A 21,734-nucleotide genomic window follows, 5' to 3' on the forward strand; every position below is an offset into this window, starting at 1 on the left:
GGCGACTCAATGAAGCAGCTGATGCCCTCTCGCGACTCGGCTCACAGAGAAAACCGGTCCCCCCTAATGTCTTCTTGGATATCTTGCATAAACCATCCGTGACTGTACCCACGGAGGAGGAATTGGCGATTCCAGATCCCGAGTCTCAGCTTGTGGCGGCTCTCCATATCGCTCCGGATTGGGCTCTTCCTTATCTAGCTTACCTTGCCCGTGGCGAGTTACCCACTGACGAAGTCTTGGCTCGCCAGATTGTTCGGCGTAGCAAGTCCATGGTCATCATTAATGGCGAGCTATATGAACGAAGTGCTTCAGGGGTCTTTCAGCGGTGCGTCTCCTCCGAGGAAGGATGCACGATCCTTAATGACATCCATTCTGGAGACTGCGGACATCACGCCGGGTCACGTTCTTTGGTGTCAAAAGCCTTTCGACACGGTTTCTTCTGGTTGACGGCTCACGCGGATGCAGAAGATATAGTACGGCGGTGTGAGGGGTGCCAACGCTACGGGAGACAGGCTCATGTGCCGGCTCAAGAATTGAGGATGATCCCTATTACTTGGCCTTTCGCGGTCTGGGGGCTGGACATGGTCGGTCCCTTTAAGATGTCCTCCAACAAGAAAACGCACTTATTGGTGGCGGTTGATAAATTCACTAAGTGGATTGAGGCGGAGCCAGTTGGGGCTTGCGACGCGGAGACTGCGGTAAAATTTCTGAAGAAGCTGATTTTCCGTTTTGGATATCCGCACAGTATCATCACAGATAATGGTACTAACTTGTCCCAAGGAGCGATGCTGGATTTCTGTCGCCGTGAACATATCCGGCTTGATATCTCTGCAGTTGCTCACCCGCAGTCAAACGGACAGGCCGAGCGGGTGAATCAGGAAGTTTTGCGAGGGATCAAACCTCGGCTCATAATTCCCCTGGAAATAACTCCAGGATGTTGGGTGGAGGAGTTACCTTCGGTATTATGGAGCATCCGAACCACCCCAAATCGGTCCACGGGGTTCACCCCTTTCTTCTTGGTCTATGGTGCAGAGGCCGTTCTCCCTACTGACATAAGGCATGATTCTCTTAGAGTCGCCGCATATGTGGAGCAGGACAACGAGCTGGCGCGTCAGGACTCTTTGGACGCCTTGGAAGAAGCACGTGACTTAGCAGCGGCTCGTTCGGCGATCTATCAGCAAGATCTGCGGCGTTATCATAGTCGCCGGGTGAAGAGTCGTACCTTCCAGGAAGGCGATTTGGTGCTTCGACTGATACAAGATCGGACAGGCATGCACAAACTTTCGCCCCCTTGGGAGGGACCTTTCGTTGTCAGCAAAAACCTCCGCAATGGTTCTTACTACTTGATGGATCTTCGGTCTGATCGACCAACTACGGGGGCTGAGTCAACTCGCCCTTGGAATATTGCCCATTTGCGGCCTTATTACACTTGAGTTCTTAAAACTCCATGCTTTGTAAGTTTTTCAGTTTTTTATTATGGAATAATATAATGTTTCCCTGACTCGGGGGGCTTCTTCTTTAAAGAAAGAGCAATTTCATGATATCCTGTTGCGACCTTATGAGCCGATAGAACATGCATTAAGGGTGGGTGCACGAGCTTTCTGACTCGCCTCCCCCTGTTGCGACCGTATGAGCCGACGAAACCTGCATTAAGGGTGGGTGCACGAGCTTTCTGACTCGCCTCCCCCTGTCGCGACCGTATGAGCCGATGAAACCTGCATTAAGGGTGGGTGCACGAGCTTTCTGACTCGCCTTCCCCTGTCGCGACCGTATGAGCCGACGAAACCTGCATTAAGGGTGGGTGCACGAGCTTTCTGACTCGCCTCCCCCTGTCGCGACCGTATGAGCCGACGAAACCTGCATTAAGGGTGGGTGCACGAGCTTTCTGACTCGCCTCCCCCTGTCGCGACCGTATGAGCCGACGAAACATGCATTAAGGGTGGGTGCACGAGCTTTCTGACTCACCTCCCCCTGTCGCGACCGTATGAGCCGACGAAACCTGCATTAAGGGTGGGTGCACGAGCTTTCTGACTCGCCTCCCCCTGTCGCGACCGTATGAGCCGATGAAACCTACATTAAGGGTGGGTGCACGAGCTTTCTGACTCGCCTCCCCCTGTCGCGACCGTATGAGCCGACGAAACCTGCATTAAGGGTGGGTGCGCGAGCTTTCTGACTCGCCTCCCCCTGTCGCGACCGTATGAGCCGACGAAACCTGCATTAAGGGTGGGTGCACGAGCTTTCTGACTCACCTCCCCCTATCGCGACCGTATGAGCCGACGAAACCTGCATTAAGGGCGGGTGCGCGAGCTTTTTGACTCGCCCCCCCCTCCCTGTCGCGATCGTATGAGCCAACAAAATTGCTCGTGTTATGATTTGACTTTGGAAAATTTTTCCTCACTGCTTACTCGTTGAAACTGTTTGTGATTCTTTTATTTTCACAGATAATGTGCTCAAGGTTTTCATCCTTGGCGGGTTAAGCATTTCAGGCGATTCTGATAAAGGTTAACCAAATATTTTGAACCGCCTCAAAAACGGTATAAGGGTTTTTTGCAGAAGATGTCATCAAAAGATAGTACTGACTATTACATGGCTCTTGGGCCAAATTCAAGGAAAACCTATTCCGCTAAGTTCTCGCGTGAGCTCTGACCAGCTTCGATTTGTAAATCACCCAAGACCCAATTGCATCTGGACAAAGAGGCGAAATCGTCTTCATCAGTCAAGATTGATGCCAGGTCCGTTTCCCAGTCAAAGGGATTCTTGGGTCGCCGAGGGATAAGGTTGGTCACCACGAAGGTTGGCGGGATGATTTTCTTGTTCTTTTCATCGTAAGCCGCCTGATATTTTGTCAAGTCAAGGCTGGCGACGAGTTGAGTCGCGGCCAGTCGAGAATCCTTGACAACCTTCTGGTAGTCTTCTTCCACGAACTCCGAGCCGTCATCTTTAAGCTGAGGGAAGCCGGCACCTACTTCTTCCAAGTTAATTTCTGGAGCATAAGCCAGGCAGCGACTCAGAGCCGTCAGGACACCCTTCCGGGCGGCTGATCGGGTTAACTCGCCGATCTGGGGAGGCAGTGTGGATAGATATCCAAGCACCTTCTTGATAGAAGTTATGGGCTCCTTTGCACCAATCACAGCTTTGACGGTCAACACACTGCCTGTGTACAGCTGTTCCGTCAGCGTATAGATCGCCTTCAGCATCAACACGCTGTCATCTTGCAGATTGGCGACTCTCGAGCCTGTGATTAAATAACCGATAAGTTAAACATTGAGGAATTTTGCCCAAGGAAGAGGATAAGATTGGCGAGTTAGGTAAAGCTTACCAAAGATGCCTTGAGTCATGTTGGAAATATGGCGCTTTAAGCCGGATAGCTCCTGTTGCACAGTTGCCAGCTTTGCTTCTGCTTTTTCGGCTCTCGTCAAAACCGCACTGTGGTCAGCCTGAGTTCTTTCTAACTCGGCTTTGAGTTTTTCCAGTTCAACCAGAGCCAGCTTGTATTTGTATTCCGACTGAGCTCGGGCATCTTGTTGGTCAGCCAAGTTTCTCCTTAAGTCGCCCAGGGCCAGTTCGGTCTGGGCAAGGCTTTCCTGTTCAAAATTTAAAAACAGAGACAAGTCTCAGAATTATTGCAAGGCAATACCCCTGACACTTGGGGGCTAATGTATAATTTTTCAAGGGAAATTATACAGAAATCAAGACCCGGCTCATCATTTTACTGATGACCCGGCCCTTGGGGGTTACTGGTCGCGAAGCTTTTAAAAGACCCGGCTCATCGTTTTACTGATGACCCGGCCCTTGGGGGTTACTGAGGATAATATAGAGTATAAATTTTTACCTCATGCTTGTTATTTAACATCTTCAGCAGATTCTTTTCCATCTCGTAACTCGCTTCCAGGCGACTTGCGAAGCCAGAACAGAGTTCTTTAAACTCCAGACCTGCATAGTCAGAAAGTTTCGCCTTGGAAGGCCCAGACTCGAGAATTGATGGAGAAGGGGATGCTGTATGCTTGGAAAGGATGGTATCTGCCGGCTTGGAGAAACCAAAACCAGTAATGACCACAGCATCTGGGTCATCAGTTGTCGCCATTACGACTGGTGATCTAGGGACATCCGTCGATCCTTTGGGCGACTCAGGAGGGTTTGCTTGAGTTATCGGCTCGTTTTGACTCGGATCCTCTCGAGTCGGAGTAGCTTTCCTTGGAGGTTCAGGAGTGGCATCAGGGTTTGATCCACTGGTCTTCCTCTTTTTGGCTTGCGCCCTAATGAAAGAGATAGGCGTGTTAAAAAAGAAATTATTATTAAAAAAGAATGTTATTCTCAAGGATCAGGACAAGGAACTTACCCCGGGACTCGGATCATTGGTGGAAGGGTCGACATCACTGAGTCGCCAGAAGTGGGGGGAGAATCCTGCAGAATTGGTACATCGATAATACTGGCGGGTTAGGACTGTGATCCAAAGCAGCACGAACAATGGTTGCTCAAATAAGAAAAGGAGCTACCTCGCTTGGTTTTCTTTTGTTCCTTGTTGGCAAGCCAGGTGTCAGATCGCCAGAATGACTTCGTGTCTTCCGTTTCAAGGCGTGCTGCGTTTTCTTCAGTAAGAAATTTGGGTCCAAATGGGCATTTGGATGTGAGAGAGGTACTTTCCCACATATTCGCCGGGCCGGCTTAGGTGGAGAAGGAGATGAATCGGAAGAGACGGAAATTACCTCGACAGAGTCTTCCTGGCTCTCGTTATCTTCATTCTGTTATAAGAGGAGCGAGAGATAAGTAAAAGTTAAAAGGTGATGAGTGGCGAGTGAAAATGAGGACGGATTGGTACCTCTGAGAGTGCGTCGCCAGCTTGAGATTCGTCGACTTCAGATGGCTCGGCCGCAGCCGATTTGCCTTTGCCTTTGTTTTTCTTGGAAGGCGGCTTAGCACTCTTCATGGCTTGTTTCTTAGGTCTCCTAGACCAGAACTTGTCGCCTTTCTGGAAGGGGATATGGCATGAAGTCATGATGACCGTAAACCGGATGAAATAAAAATTGAGGGCGAGTTAGCTTTGGTTACCTTGGGTGCCGGGTTAATCTTGCAGAAGGGCTTAAGGCCGATTTGGCCGCATTTCGCTGCAGGTTCGCCGGTCAGCTTCTTGATGATGGTGACTATGTCTTTTTCCGTTAACACTGTGTGGAAGTAGCATTGGGGATGATCCAGGGTACCGTCAAAATCGCACATCAGGCCGTCTCGGCGGCTCAGAGGAAGGATCCGCCATTCGACCCAGCAGCGAATCAAGTCAACCCCGGTGAGACCGTTATTTGTCAGGGATCTCAGTTCGGACAGAATTGGGACGAATTCCGACTCTTCTTCCTCGGTGAGCTTGTCAGGGAGCTTGAAGTTGACTGGGAGGCGGCTTGGCCTGTAACCCTGAAGTTTGTTTTCGCCGGCAGGGGATGTTTCCTTGCAGTAGAACCAAGATTCACCCCAGCCCTTGGATGGCTAGGCATAGTGAGCGCAGGGAACGGACTGTCCCGGCGACGCTGGACGTTGACCCCGCCGAGTTCCAAACTGGGGCCATTGTGGAATTCCGTCTGGCGATTCAAGTGGAAGAAATACCAAAACAGAGGGACGGAAGGCTCGATCCGCAAATAAGCTTCGCAAAGGACTTGGAATTGACTCAGGTTGCTTATGGAATTGGGTCCCAGATCCTGGAGTCGGACGTTCATAAAAATCAGGGCGTCTCTAAGGAATTTAGATCCGGGCGGTTTAAAACCCCGTTCTAAGTGTTCCACAAAAACTACTATCTCTCCTTCCTTAGGGTTGGGTAGGTCTTCTCCTAACCCGGTGCGCCATCCAATGACGTCTTGAGGATCCAAGCAGCCTGCTTTCACGTAATTCGCCAAAACAGCATCGTCAACTTTGGTGGGGAGCCAATCGCTCTTGAAAACGGCACCCATGCTACAAATAGGCAAGAAAATGGTATTACATGTCTCGAGCATTTATTATGTAAGTCGGAACTAGCTTCTGTTTGACCCGCCGAATTGGGAGGCCGGGTTGGATTGATGTGGCGACCTATCGGAGCAGGGCTATATTCAGAAGCGATGCTACTATGGGTGGTAACATTTATTCTTTCCGAAACACTAAGGGAAGAACGAGGTTTCCAAACAGTTTTTTGCAAACAGTGAAGGAGGAATGGATCTATCCAACAGATATAACAGCTTACGGACGTGGCTAAAACATGGGCAGTGTGTGATCAGGATGGTGCCTCATGTTCAAAAAGACTAGTCTGTTGCGAAAATCCGCAAGGGCACAGATGGATAGCATTGTCCGAAACACTAGGTACCCTAATGGCGCTCGGGCTAATCAGTTCAACAGTTAAAATGGTGGCGAACATAGAACTTCGAAGCTATGGCAATGGCGGTGGCAAGAACAAGAACAAAATCTACCCTTAGAGAAGGAAGCAGTGGCCTAACCTGAAGATCTTGGTCGAGGAAGGTTGGTGACGATGGAGCTTGGCGACGGCGACGACGTGCGGGCGGCGCTGGAATCCCTCGAACGGCGCCGGAGCTCTTCGAACGGCAGCAGCTTGCAGGTGGCGCCGGAGCTCTTCGAACGGCAGCAGCTTGCGGGTGGCGCCGGAGCTCCTCGAACGGCGACGGTTTGCGGGCGGCGCCGGAGCTTCTCGGACGGCGACGGCCTGCGGGCGGCGCCGGAGTTCTTCGGATGGAGGCAGAGATTGCGGCTGGCGGCGGAGCTTTCGGGATGCGGAGCGTCTTTTCCTCGCTGTGATGATGGTGGAGAAATCGACGGGACTGGTAGGTGGACGGTGTCAGCCCTGTCCCTTCCGCCTATTTATAAGGATGGGCGCGGGGATCGAGGCGCCGTGAGCGGGAACCGTTGAGAAAGAAAAGATTCGCCATGATGACATCCGAAATTTTTGGGATAATGATGCCCCCAAAAGATCCGTTGAGATTGTGTTGGAGTTCCCGAAAATCGAGGGCTAAGGAGAATGCTGATGAGAAATGCGTTGGCGGCTCAGAGACTTTTTCCGGTACCAATTGGCGAGTTAAGATTTCTGGTGCAAGGAGGAACACAGAAGAGTGAATCGCCTTCGACTAAAATGGAGGCATTGGCATGAAGATTCAAGTCAATTTAGGGCCTAATGTTGGGGATATTGCCTGCAGTTGTGACCCGCCAAATATGGGCCGGGTTACTGTTAAGGCGATTCATCCTTTAAGGCTAGTTGGGCCTCTGTCCGGGCGGTTCGAAGTCGCAGGATGGTTATGAGTTATGGAAGGACTCTGGGTTCGACAAGACGGCGACTTAGAGACCGCGGTGGTCACGATTTGTAAAAAGGAAAGGACTCTTGTAAACCCTAAGGCTTCGACCTATATATAAAGGCGAGTCTGGAGGGGGAGAGGTAGGTTAGAAATCATCGAGTGCTAGGTTAGGGCGAGTTACGCCTTCCTTGTAATCGAGTCCACATCAATACACACAAAGCAGGACGTAGGCTATTACCTCTTCTCGAGGGGCCGAACCTTGGGTAAATCGCCGTATCTCTCCCGCTTAACCCCTTTGAGTCGCCACCAAGGTGCGATGGCTCCAGTACTAAGTCCTTTCACGAGGACATCTGCCGTGACAAAACCACGACACTAACCATAAGTTCCTTGCGTTAGCTGCAAATCTCGGGAACTCTCTCTCAATTTTTCTCCACTGCCGACCATCAGCGGTGTGCCTCAACTTATCGTCTTTCATACGATCTTCCATGTGCCATCGCAACAACTTCGCATGATCTTTATTTCTGAACAGACGTTTCAACCGTGGTATTATATGAGCATACCACATCACCTTGGTAGGAACCCTCTTCCTGGGTGGCTCGCCCTCAATATCACCAGGGTCATCTTTTCTGATCTTATACCGCAATGCAGTGCATACCGGGCATTTATCCATATTCTCGTACTTCTCACCGTGGTAGAGGATGCAGTCATTAGGGCATGCATGTATCTTCTGCACGTCTAATCCTAGAGGGCAGACAAGCTTCTTTGCTTCGTACGTGCTGGCGGGCAATTCGTTCTTTCTTGGAAACATCTTCTTCATCAGTACCAGCAACTTTTCGAATGACGAGTTAGTCACACCGGTCTCTGCCTTCTGTTGCGGAACGTCGCATGGGAAACAAAAATTTTCTTACGCGCACGAAGACCTATCATGGTGATTTCCGATCTATGTACCCTTGTAGATCGCACAGCAGAAGCGTTAGTGAACGCGGTTGATGTAGTGGAACGTCCTCACGTCCCTCGATCCGCCCCGCGAACCGTCCCGCGATCCGTCCCACGATCTAGTGCCGAACGGACGGCACCTCCGCGTTCAGCACACGTACAGCTCGACGATGATCTCGGCCTTCTTGATCCAGCAAGAGAGACGGAGAGGTAGAAGAGTTCTCCGGTAGCGTGACGGCGCTCCGGAGGCTGGTGATGATCTAATCTCGGCAGGGCTCCACCCGAGCTCCACAGAAACGCGATCTAGAGGTAAAACCGTGGAGGTATGTGGTCGGGCTGCAGTGGCAAAAAAGTTGTCACAAATCAGCCCTAATTGCTCCATATATATAGGAGGAGGGGAGGGGAGGCTTGCCTTGAGGCTCAAGGAGCCCCAAGGGCTGCGCCACCAAGGGAGGAGGAGTCCTCCAATCCTAGTCCAACTAGGATTGGAAGGTGGAGTCCTTCTCTCCTTTCCCACCTCTTTTTTTTTCTTTCTCTTTGATTTTCTATCCTTGGCGCATAGGACCTTCTTAGACTGTCCCACCAGCCCACCAAGGGCTGGTGCGCCACCCCCAAGGCCTACGGGATTCCCCGGGGTGGGTTGCCCCCCCCCCCCCGGTGAACACCCGGAACCCATTCGTCATTCCCGGTACATTCCCGGTAACTCCGAAAACCTTCCGGTAATCAAATGAGGTCATCCTATATATCAATCTTCGTTTCTGGACCATTCCGGAAACCCTCGTGACGTCCGTGATCTCATCCGGGACTCCGAACAACATTCGGTAACCAACCATATAACTCAAATACGCATAAAACAACGTCGAACCTTAAGTGTGCAGACCCTGCGGGTTCGAGAACTATGTAGACATGACCCGAGTGACTCCTCGGCCAATAACCAATAGCGGGACCGGGATGCCCATATTGGATCCTACATATTCTACGAAGATCTTATCGTTTGAACCTCAGTGCCAAGGATTCATATAATCCCGTATGTCATTCCCTTTGTCCTTCGGTATGTTACTTGCCCGAGATTCGATCGTCAGTATCCGCATACCTATTTCAATCTCGTTTACCGGCAAGTCTCTTTACTCGTTCCGTAATACAATATCCCGCATCTTACACTAAGTCACATTGCTTGCAAGGCTTGTGTGTGATGTTGTATTACCGAGTGGGCCCCGAGATACCTCTCCGTCACACGGAGTGACAAATCCCAGTCTCGATCCATACTAACTCAACGAACACCTTCGGAGATACCCGTAGAGCATCTTTATAGTCACCCAGTTATTGCGACGTTTGATACACACAAAGCATTCCTCCGGTGTTAGTGAGTTATATGATCTCATGGTCATAGGAACAAATACTTGACACGCAGAAAACAATAGCAACAAAATGACACGACCAACATGCTACGTCTATTAGTTTGGGTCTAGTCCATCACATGATTCTCCAAATGATGTGATCCCGTTATCAAGTGACAACACTTGCCTATGGTCAGGAAACCTCGACCATCTTTGATCAACGAGCTAGTCAACTAGAGGCTTACTAGGGACAGTGTTTTGTCTATGTATCCACACATGCACTGTGTTTCCAATCTATACAATTATAGCATGGATAATAAACGATTATCATGAACAAAGAAATATAATAATAACTAATTTATTATTGCCTCTAGGGCATATTTCCAACAGTCTCCCACTTGCATTAGAGTCAATAATCTAGTTCACATCACCATGTGATTCCAACGAATCCAACACCCATATAGTTATGCGGTCTGATCACGTCTTGCTCGTGAGAGAGGTTTTAGTCAACGGTTCTGAAACTTTCAGATTCGTGTGTTCTTTACAAATCTTTATGTCATCTTATAGATGCTGCTACTATGTGATATTCGGAAATACTCTAAATATCTACTCTACTATACGAATCCGTTTCACTACTCATAGTTATTCGGATTAGTGTCAAAGCTTGCATCGACGTAACCCTTTACGACGAACTCTTTAACCACCTCCATAATCGAGAAAAATTCCTTAGTCCATCAGTTACTAAGGGTAAATTTTGACCGCTGCTAGTGATTCAATCATGGATCACTCTCTGTACCTCTCAACAGACTTTGAGTCAAGGCACACATCAGGTGCGGTACCCAGCATGGCATACTTCAGATTCTACAGCCAAGGCATAGAAGAGAACCTTCGTCAATTCTCTTTATTCTGTCGGGGTCGGGTTTTGAGTCTTACTCAAATTCACATCTCACAACGCAACCAAGAACTCCTTCTTTGCTGATCTATTTTGAACTCCTTCAAAAACTTGTCAAGGCATGCATCTTGTTGAAACTCCTATCAAGCGTTTTCGATCTCCATAGATCTTCGATGCTCAACGTTCAAGTAGCGCAATCCAGGTATTCCTTTGAAAACTCCTTTCAAACAACCTTGTATGCTTTAAAGAAATTCTACATTACTTCTGATCCACAATATGTCTACCACATATACTTATAAAAAATTCTATAGTGCTCCCACTCACTTCTTTGGAAATACAAGTTTCTCATAATCCTTGTACAACCCCAAACTTCTTTGATCATCTCATCAAAGTGTATATTCCAACTCCGAGATGCTTGCACCAGTTCATTGAAGGATCGCTGGAGCTTGCATACTTGCTAGTATCTTTAGGATCGACAAAACCTCCTCGTTGTATCACATACAATGTTTGCTCAAGGAAACCGTCGAGGAAACAATGTTTTGACATCCTATGTGCAATATTTCATAAATAATGCATTAACTACTAACATAATTCTAACAGACTTTCAGCACCGCTACGAGTGAGAAAGTCTCATCATAGTCAACTGTTTGATCTTGTCGGAAACATCTTTGCGACAAGTCGAGCATTTCTTAATAGTGACTTATCACCATCATCGTCTGTCTTCCTTTTAATGATCCATCTTTACTCAACAGTCCTATGACCATCAAGTAGTTCTTCCAAAGTCTACACTTTGTTTTTATACATGGATCCTCTCTCTCGGATTTCATGGCTTTCAGCCATTTGTCCGAATTTGGGCCCACCATTGCTTTCTCCATAACTCGTAGGTTTACTGTTGCTCAACAACATGACCTCCAAGACAAGGTTACCGTACCACTCTGCAGTAGTACGCGACCTTGTCAACCTACGAGGTTTGTAGTAACTTGATTCGATGCTCGATGATCACCATCATCAGCTTTCACTTCAATTGGTGTAGGCGCCATAGGAACAACTTCCTGCGCCCTGCTACACACTGGTTGAAGTGATGGTTCAATAACCTCATCAAGTTCTACCACCCTCCCACTCAATTCTTTCGAGAGAAATCTTTCCTCGAGAAAGGATCCGTTTCTAGAAACAAACACTTTGCTTTCGGATCTGAGATAGGAGATGTACCCAACTGTTTTGGATATCCTATGAAGATGCATTTATCCGCTTTGGGTTCGAGCTTATCAGACTGAAACTTTTTCACATAAGTGTCGAAGCCCCAAACTTTCAAGAAACGTCAGTTTAGATTTCTTTGAACCTTAGTCTATACTGTGTCATCTCAACGGAAATACGCGGTGCCCTATTTAAAGTGAATGCGGTTGTCTCTAATGCATAACCCATAAACGATAGTGGTAATTTGATAAGAGACATCATAGCATGCACCACACCAAATAGTGTGTGGCTATGACGTTCAGACACATCATCACACTATGATGTTCCAGGTGGCATGAACTGCGAAACAATTTCCACATTGTCTTAACTGTGTACCAAAACTCGTAACTCAGATATTCATTTCTATGATCATATCGTAGACAGTTTTATCCTCTTGTTACGACGAACTTCACTCCGAAACAGAATCCAACTTTTCAATATTTCAGACTTGCGATTCATTAAGTAAATACTCTAGTATCTACTCAAATCGTCATTGAAGTAAGAACATAATGATATCCACTGCGTGCCTCAGCACCCATTGGACTGCATACATCAAAATGTATCACTTCCAACAAGTTACTATCTTGTTTCATCTCAATGAAAACAAGGCCTTGCTCATGTGGTATGATCTGCATGTGACTAGTGATTCAAAATCAAGTGAGTATAAAGATCCATCAGCATGGAGCCTTTTCATGCAATTTATACCAACATGACTCAAGCGGCAGTGCCACAAGTAAGTGGTACTATCATCATTACCTCGCATCTTTTGGCACCAATATCATGAACATGTGTAACACTACGATCGAGATTCAATAAACCATTGAAGGTGATTATTCAAGCAAATAGAGTAACCATTATTCTCTTTAAATGAATAATCGTATTGCAGAAAACACGATCCAATCATGTTCATGCTTAACGCAAGCACCAAATAACAATTATTTCGGTTTAACACCAATCCCGATGGTAGAGGGAGCGTGCGACGTTTTGATCATATCAATCTTGGAAACACTTCCAACACGTATCGTCACCTCGCCTTTAGCTAGTCTCCGTTTATGCCGTAGCTTATCATTTCGTGTTACTAATCACTTAGCAACCGAACCGGTATCCAATACCCTCATGCTACTAGGAGTACTAGTAAAGTACACATCAACATCATGTATATCAAATATACTTCTTTCGACTTTTGCCAGCCTTCTTATCTACCAAGTATCTAGAGTTGCTCCGCCTCAGTGACTGTTCCCCTCATTACAGAAGCACTAGGTCTCGGGTTTGGGTTTAATCTTGGGTCTCTTCATTAGTGCAGCAACTGTTTTGCCGTTTCACGAAGTATCCCTTCTAGCCCTTGCCTTTCTTGAAACTTAGTGGTTTTACAAACCATCAACTATTGATGCTCCTTCTTGATTTCTACTTTTGCAGTGTCAAACATCGCGAATCTCTCAAGGATCATTGTATCTATCCTTGATATGTTATAGTTCATCACGAAGTTCTCACAGCTTGGTGGGAGTGACTTTGGAGAACTATCACTATCTCATCTGGAAGATTAACTCCCACTTGATTCAAGTGATCATCGTACTCAGACAATCTGAGCACACGCTCAACGGTTGAGCTTTTCTCCTTTACTTTGTGGACAAAGAATCTTGTTGGAGGTCTCGTACCTCTTAAGAAGGGCACAAGCATGAAATCACAATTTCATCTCTTTAGAACATCACTTATGTTCCGTGATGTTTCAAAACGTCTTCGGCGCCTTGCTTCTAAGCCATTAAGTATTTTGCACTGAACTATCGCGTAGTCATCAGAAACGTGTATGTCGGATGTTCACAGCATCCACAGACGACGCTCGAGGTGCAGCACACCGAGTGGTGCATTAAGGACATAAGCCTTCTGCGCAGCAACGAGGACAATCCTCTACAAAGTTTGCTACTATCAACTTTCAACTAAATTTTCTCTAGGAACATAAAAACAGTAGAGCTATAGCGCAAGCTACATCGTAATTCGCAAAGACCATTAGACTATGTTCATGAAAATTAGTTCAATTAATCATATTACTTAAGAACTCCCACTTAAAAAGTACATCTCTCTAGTCATTTGAGTGGTACATGATCCAAATCCACTATCTCAAGTCCGATCATCACGTGAGTCGAGAATAGTTTCAGTGGTAAGCATCTCTATGCTAATCATATCAACTATACGATTCATGCTCGACCTTTCGGTCTCATGTGTTCCGAGGCCATGTCTGCACATGCTAGGCTCGTCAAGCGTAACCCGAGTGTTCCGCGTGTGCAACTGTTTTGCACCCGTTGTATGTGAATGTTCAGTCTATCACATCCGATCATCACGTGGTCTCTTGAAACGAAGAACTGTCGCAACGGTGCACAGTCGGGGAGAACACAATTTCGTCTTGAAATTTTAGTGAGAGAGCACCTCATAATGCTACCGTCGTTCTAAGCAAGATAAGGTGCATGCATAAAGGATTAACATCACATGCAATTCATAAGTGGCATGATATGGCCATCATCATGTGCTTCTTGATCTCCATCACCAAAGCACCGGCACGATCTTCTTGTCACCGGCGTCACACCATGATCTCCATCAACGTGTCGCCATCGGGGTTGTCGTGCTACTCATGCTATTACTACTAAAGCTACGTCCTAGCAATATAGTAACGCATCTGCAAGCACAAACGTTAGTTTAAAGACAACCCTATGGCTCCTGCCGGTTGCCGTACCATCGACGTGCAAGTCGATATTATCTATTACAACATGATCATCTCATACATCCAATATATCACATCACATCGTTGGCCATATCACATCACAAGCATACCCTGCAAAAACAAGTTAGACGTCCTCTAATTTTGTTGTTGCATGTTTTACGTGGTGACCATGGGTATCTAGTAGGATCGCATTTTACTTACGCAAACACCACAACGGAGATATATGAATTGCTATTTAACCTCATCCAAGGACCTTCTCGGTCAAATCCGATTCAACTAAAGTTGGAGAAACCGACACTCGCCGGTCATCTTTGAGCAACGGAGTTACTCGTAGCGATGAAACCAGTCTCTCGTAAGCACACGAGTAATGTCAGTCCGAGCCGCTTCGATCCAACAATACCGCGGAATCAAGAAAAGACTAAGGAGGGCAGCAAAACGCACATCACCGCCCACAAAAACTTTTGTGTTCTACTCGAGAAGACATCTACGCATGAACCTAGCTCATGATGCCACTGTTGGGGAACGTCGCATGGGAAACAAAAAATTTCTTACGCGCACGAAGACCTATCATGGTGATGTCCATCTACGAGAGGGGATTTCCGATCTACGTACCCTTGTAGATCGCAGAGCAGAAGCGTTAGTGAACGCGGTTGATGTAGTGGAACGTCCTCACGTCCCTCGATCCGCCCCGCGAACCGTCCCACGAACCGTCCCGCGATCCGTCCCACGATCTAGTGCCGAACGGACGGCACCTCCGAGTTCAGCACACGTACAGCTCGATGATGATCTCGGCCTTCTTGATGCAGCAAGAGAGACGGAGAGGTAGAAGAGTTCTCCGGCAGCGTGACGGCGCTCCGGAGGTTGGTGATGATCTAATCTCGGCAGGGCTCCGCCCGAGCTCCGCAGAAACGCGATCTAGAGGTAAAACCGTGGAGCTATGTGGTCGGGCTGCCGTGGCAAAAAAGTTGTCTCAAATCTGCCCTAATTGCTCCATATATATAGGAGGAGGGGAGGGGAGGCTTGCCTTGAGGCTCAAGGAGCCCCAAGGGCTGCGCCACCAAGGGAGGAGGAGTCCTCCTCCAATCCTAGTCCAACTAGGATTGGAAGGTGGAGTCCTTCGCTCCTTTCCCACCTCCTTTTTTTTCTTTCCCTTTGATTTTCTATCCTTGGCGCATAGGACCTTCTTGGATTGTCCCACCAGCCCACCAAGGGCTGGTGCGCCACCCCCAAGGCATGTGGGCTTCCCCGGGGTGGGTTGCCCCCCCCCCCCCCCGGTGAACACCCGGAACCCATTCGTCATTCCCGGTACATTCCCGGTAACTCCGAAAACCTTCCGGTAATCAAATGAGGTCATCCTATATATCAATCTTCGTTTCCGAACCATTCCGGAAACCATCGTGACGTCCGTGATCTCATCCGGGACTCCGAACAACATTCGGTAACCAACCATATAACTCACATACGCATAAAACAACGTCGAACCTTAAGTGTGCAGACCGTGCGGGTTCGAGAACTATGTAGACATGACCCGAGTGACTCCTCGGCCAATATCCAATAGCAGGACCTGGATGCCCATATTGGATCCTACATATTCTACGAAGATCTTATCGTTTAAACCTCAGTGCCAAGGATTCATATAATCCCGTATGTCATTCCCTTTGTCCTTCGGTATGTTACTTCCCGAGATTCGATCGTCAGTATCCGCATACCTATTTCAATCTCGTTTACCGGCAAGTCTCTTTACTCGTTCCGTACTACAAGATCCCGCAACTTACACTAAGTCACATTGCTTGCAAGGCTTGTGTGTGATGTTGTATTACCGAGTGGGCCCCGAGATACCTCTCCGTCACACGGAGTGACAAATCCCAGTCTCGATCCATACTAACTCAACGAACACCTTCGGAGATACCTGTAGAGCATCTTTATAGTCACCCAGTTACGTTGCGACGTTTGATACACACAAAGCATTCCTCCGGTGTCAGTGAGTTATATGATCTCATGGTCATAGGAACAAATACTTGACACGCAGAAAACAGTAGCAACAAAATGACACGATCAACATGCTACGTCTATTAGTTTGGGTCTAGTTCATCACATGATTCTCCAAATGATGTGATCCCGTTATCAAGTGACAACACTTGCCTATGGTCAGGAAACCTCGACCATCTTTGATCAACGAGCTAGTCAACTAGAGGCTTACTAGGGACAGTGGTTTGTCTATGTATACACACATGCACTGTGTTTCCAATCTATACAATTATAGCATGGATAATAAACGATTATCATGAACAAAGAAATATAATAATAACTAATTTATTATTGCCTCTAGGGCATATTTCCAACACCTTCCACTTCAACAATTCCAGTGTGCTACCCAGCTTCTTCTGGCCATCTTCACAAGTTGGGTACAACAATTTGTTGTGGTCCTGTAACATCTGCTCGAACTGCAACCTCTCCTTTTCTGTGTCGCAATCTCGCCGTGCATCAGAAATGACCCGACCAAGATCATCAGCGGGCTCATCTGGTTCCCGTTCTTCATCCTGATCTTCTTCTTCATTGTCTTCCATTGCGGTATCAGCATACTCAGGGAACATAGATAGGTAGTTGTCATCATCGTTCTCTTCTTCTTCATCGTCGTCTTCCATCATAACCCCTCTTTCTCCGTGTTTGGTCCAAACATTATAGCCCGACATAAAACCGGACCGAAGCAGGTGGCTCTGAATGACTCTTGAGGAAGTGTAATCCTTCTCATTCCGACATTCAACACATGGACAAAACATAAAGCCACCACCATGCTTGTTCGCATCGGCTGCATCTCGAAAAGAATGCACGCCTTTTCTGTAAGCGGCTGTGCGTCGATCACCGTACATCCATGGATGGCTCATCTGCGTTATACGACAATATATCAAATACAACCACGATCCTAAAAGTTAGTACCGCACGGTCTAAACGAGGAAATATAGTTGCTAACCTTTTAGAATAAGTAGAAATAAAGAGGAAGAGGTTTAAGCGTGGCTCAGGCATCTCATATCGTAGTTGTGTTCGGTGAACTGAAGCGGCATCCCTCTAACACACATTTCAACAAACACCTCTAGTGCATCAAAAAAAAGTGGAGAGCTAGCACACACCCACAATCCTCCATCCAAGAAAAATGCAAGGAAGAGGGGAGAGGGGGGCTGTGCTATATATAGGTAGAGGACTTTAGTTCCGGTTTGAGACACAAACCGGGACTTAAGGTGGCGCACATGTGGGCTGCCCACCGTGGAGCCCTTTAGTCCCGGTTTGGGACACGAACCGGGACTAAAGGCTCCTTACGAGCCGGGACTAAAGCCTCGAGGGAGGCATTGAGAATTGGGGCGACGTGGCCGGGCCTTTAGTCCCGGCCCAGAGGCAGGCCGGGACTAAAGGGTCCCGGCCAAAGGCCCGTTTTCCACTAGTGGAATAGCGCGACCCTGATAATAAAGAGGCAATCGCTTCTGTCGGAAAACCCGCCGCGGTGATTTTATAAAAAAGCCTTTGACGTTTGGTGTATTCAACCCGCACTTCATCCCTAATCTGCCACGAAATAACGGTTCGATGGAAAAGAAAACCGTACGCCTTTTCGCCTCGACCATGCATGTGCCCAGACCGAGCCAAATCCCCCTAGTTGTCGCGAGACCACTCGGCGCGCGACCGACCTCAGCCCGCGCGCCGCCACAGCCAACCTCAACCCGCTCGCCGCCCCCGCCGCGGCGCTCGAGCGTAGATCAGGTCAACGCGGCGGCCCGAGCGGCTGGGGACAACGCCTCTGCTCGATGCACAACGGCGGCGATGAGATCCAGCGGGCCGGGAGAAAGAGGGATCCGAAGCGGCAACGCGAAGTTCTTACACGTGGAGGCGGGCCTCCATGACTGGCAGAGAGATCTCTAAGGTCATGGCGGGGCTTCAATTTTTTTGGTAGAAAAGAGACACAGAGGAGGACCCAGGGAGGATGAGAGGTAGGAGAAGGAGGATGGGGAAGAAGGAAGGGTGCGACAGAGGTGAGTGTGCTGACGCTTGCCGCGCCCTTCCTTCTTCCCCATCCTCTTCCAATGCTGGCTGTGACACGTCAGCTCTCCAGCGAGTGGCACTTCTCCTCTGCCCATGGGCCATGGCTTCTCTGATGCATCAAATCCCTTAGCTTCTCGGTGCCTCTCCATCTCTTGCAGATTTGATTTATAACTAGGCTATAACATTGTCTGGGTGTTTTCTTCTCGACTCTACCAACACAGTGGAGTTACAAGCAATTACATCAGGTAGATATATCTATGTTCCTTTTTTTGCTTTGAGCTGCATTGATTTATTGGTAAAAGGGGAGAGGCAGGTGAGCTGGCAGCACATCTTGGCCACACCATTGATTTATAGACAAAACGAATAGATATGCAGACTAAGCTCCATAGCAAAGGAATTTCGGTAGTACATGCCATGTTTATGCTCACTATTGAATAATCTGTATATAACTATTTATGCGATACTTGAATCATAAGAGCAATCCGTTCTGTATATTTTGCTAGGGATTGTGCCTTGCAGTCAATTTATAAAAGGGTAAGATGTATCACAATATCTTTTACTTGCATTCTTTGTGATGTCAAGTGAGAAAATAGAATATATATAATCTTTAAATTATCTTTTCCTTTTTTTTATGTCTCTGTCTTACTCTTTGTGTGTATGTGCTCGATGTGTTTACCTGCATCTGCTGAAAATTTGCATTTTTAACTTTAACATAGATGTTTAGTAAAATCAGATATAAAAACTGGTGCACAATGACACATGAATTGGTTATGCTTCTTTTTTACCCGATGCAACGCACGGGCATATATATATATATATATATATATATATATATATATATATATATATATATATATATATATATATATAATTTATAAACAATTTATTGATTATAACTTATAAGAAATACACGTGAAGTTTGCATCCGTTCGTCGGTATGATATATATATAGATGAATTTTATTACTGTCAACACATGTGCATGTATCTAGTGCGGATTGGGTGGCCTGGAGTTGGCGGCGCTGACCCTGGAACCCCATTCCAGGAGCTCCTTGCTGGTGTCGTCCTTGTGCACCACCACCTCGATGAAGCACAGGCAGTCCTTCTTCTTCCCCGTCGCCGTCTCTATCGCCGCCGTGAGCTCCTCCTCGCAAGTAACCTGCATTAATTCGCTCGATTGGTCAGCTAACCAAGCAGCCTCGTGCATGCATGATGCATGGATATTCGGTGGAGTACGTACGTACGTACCTTTGCGGTCCAGCAGTTGCCCTCGCCGTTGTGGATGGCGTCGACGAGCCCCGTGTAGTTCCAGTTCTTGATGACGTTGTATGGCCCGTCGTGGATCTCCACCTCGATGGTGTACCCGCCGTTGTTGAGGAGGAAGATGATGCTCTTCTGCTGGCACCGCAGCATCGTCGACACGTCCTGCGCCGTCACCTGGAAGCTCCCGTCGCCGATGCAGGCGATCAGGCGCTTGTCTCCGGCGGCTCCCTGCGCGTACCCGAGCAGCGCCCCCACCGACCACCCGATGGACCCGTACTGCATCTGGAACTCGTACCCGCAGCCGTCCGGCAGCTTGAGCTTCTGGCAGTTGAACCACGAGTCGCCGGTCTCGGCGATGACGGCGCTGTCGCCGGTGAGCATCTTCTGGATGTGCTTGAATAGCACGTTGACGCGCAGCGGCTCGCCGGGATCGCTCTCCGGCGGCTGCCCCTGCGGCACGAATATCCTACGGTAGTTGTCGTGCGCCGTGGTGTTCCTCTTGTTGCTCATGCGCTTGGCCAGCTCCGACAGGAAGTCCTTCATCATGACGCACCCGAACGTCGGGCCGTCGCCGACGGTGACGCGGTCGGGCTGCACGATCACCGCCTTCTCCTTCTTGAGCAGGAACGAGTACCCCACCGAGCTGTAGTCGTTGAAGATGGGGCCGGCGAAGAGGTAGGCGTCCGCCGACTCCACGATCTCGGCGCAGAAGGGCGTGCTCACCGCGCCCCAGTAGGTGCCGATGAACCGCGGCAGCGTCTCCGGCACCAGCCCCTTCGCTGACGGCATCGTCGCCACCGCGTACCCGCTCGCGTCCGCCAGCTCCGCGAACGCCGCGGCTGCTTTGGCCACCCGGAGCTTCGGCCCCGCCACCATCACCGGCTTTACAGCTTTGTTGAGGAACTCCACCGTGGCCTCCAGCGCCGCCTCGAGTCCCATCTTGTTGCTCAGCCGCGGGTCGAGGCAGTAGGGGACGGGGTCGCGGAAGAAGGTCGGGTGGGAGACGCCGGGGAGGTTGCAGGCGATGCTGATGTAGACGGGCTTGCTCTCCCTGAGAGCCGTGGCGATGGCCTTGTCGACCTGCTCGTGGGCGTCGTCGAGGTTGTTGATGACGACCTGGTGGCAGGTGACGGGCTGGAAGCAGCGGAGCTCCTGGGAGAAGTCGGGGAGGCCGATGGTGTGGTGGAGGATGCGATTGGTGCCGTGGTCGTTGGAGTTGGGCCCGCCGACGATGCAGATCACGGGGAGGTTCTCGCTGTAGGCGCCGGCGATGGCGTTGAGCACGCTGAGCCCGCCGACGGTGAACGTGACGGCGCAGGCGCCCACGCCCCTGGCGCGCGCGTACCCGTCGGCCGCATAGCCGGCGTTGAGCTCGTTGCAGCAGCCGACGAGGCGCAGCCCGGGCTCGGCGATGAGGTGGTCGAGGAAGGCCAGGTTGAAGTCCCCCGGCACGGCGAACACGTCGCTCACGCCCACCTCCACCAGCCGCCGCGCAAGGTGGCGGCCCAGCGTGGCTTCGGCGGAGGTGACCGTGGCCGCCGCCGGCGATGACAATGCGCGGAATGCCACGGGGCACGCCACCACGCCGTTCGACACCGCCTTGTGCCCGTCCACCGGTCCAATTCCATTGTCCATTATCAAGATGTTACGTGTGGCGTTGTGTGAGGAGAAAGAAGAGGGTGGCCTGTGTACTTCTCTTGGGTTTGCCAGTGTAGTTCCCGGAGCATCAGCATATAAGTCTATAGCTAGCTAATTTCATTATAAAATTTCACATGTTAAGCACGTTATGATAATATATGTCTTATATTTATATCATGATAACCGTATTGTACAAGTCACGTACATACCGTCCTGAAAAAGCGAGAAAAATAAAATAAAATACTAGTCTTTGCACATAGGAGCACCAGCTAAGAAGTAAGAATATAAACAGGACCCAAAAATCATCTGAACTTGACATTAACATCCATCACATGTCTTTCACACCACCACATAAGAGGTAAACATATAAACAAGACCGAAGAATCATCTGAACGTGACACCAACATCCATCATATGCTTCTCACATCACGATATACG

The 21,734-nt window shown here is 48.8% G+C and overlaps 1 protein-coding gene across 1 annotated transcript; it reads right to left on the minus strand.

The window, feature by feature from the left end:
• Positions 1–19,328: 19,328 nt before the first annotated feature.
• On the minus strand, positions 19,329–21,484 carry LOC123429328 (pyruvate decarboxylase 2-like). The gene is made up of 2 exons (XM_045113380.1): positions 19,644–21,484; positions 19,329–19,554 (listed from the first exon to the last, which is right to left on the minus strand). The coding sequence occupies exons 1-2, from the start codon at positions 21,291–21,293 to the stop codon at positions 19,384–19,386; spliced, it is 1,821 nt and encodes a 606-aa protein (XP_044969315.1). The 5' UTR covers positions 21,294–21,484; the 3' UTR covers positions 19,329–19,383.
• Positions 21,485–21,734: the final 250 nt, after the last annotated feature.

Source organism: Hordeum vulgare, chromosome 2H, assembly GCF_904849725.1.
Source record: "Hordeum vulgare subsp. vulgare chromosome 2H, MorexV3_pseudomolecules_assembly, whole genome shotgun sequence".
NCBI lineage: Eukaryota > Viridiplantae > Streptophyta > Magnoliopsida > Poales > Poaceae > Hordeum > Hordeum vulgare.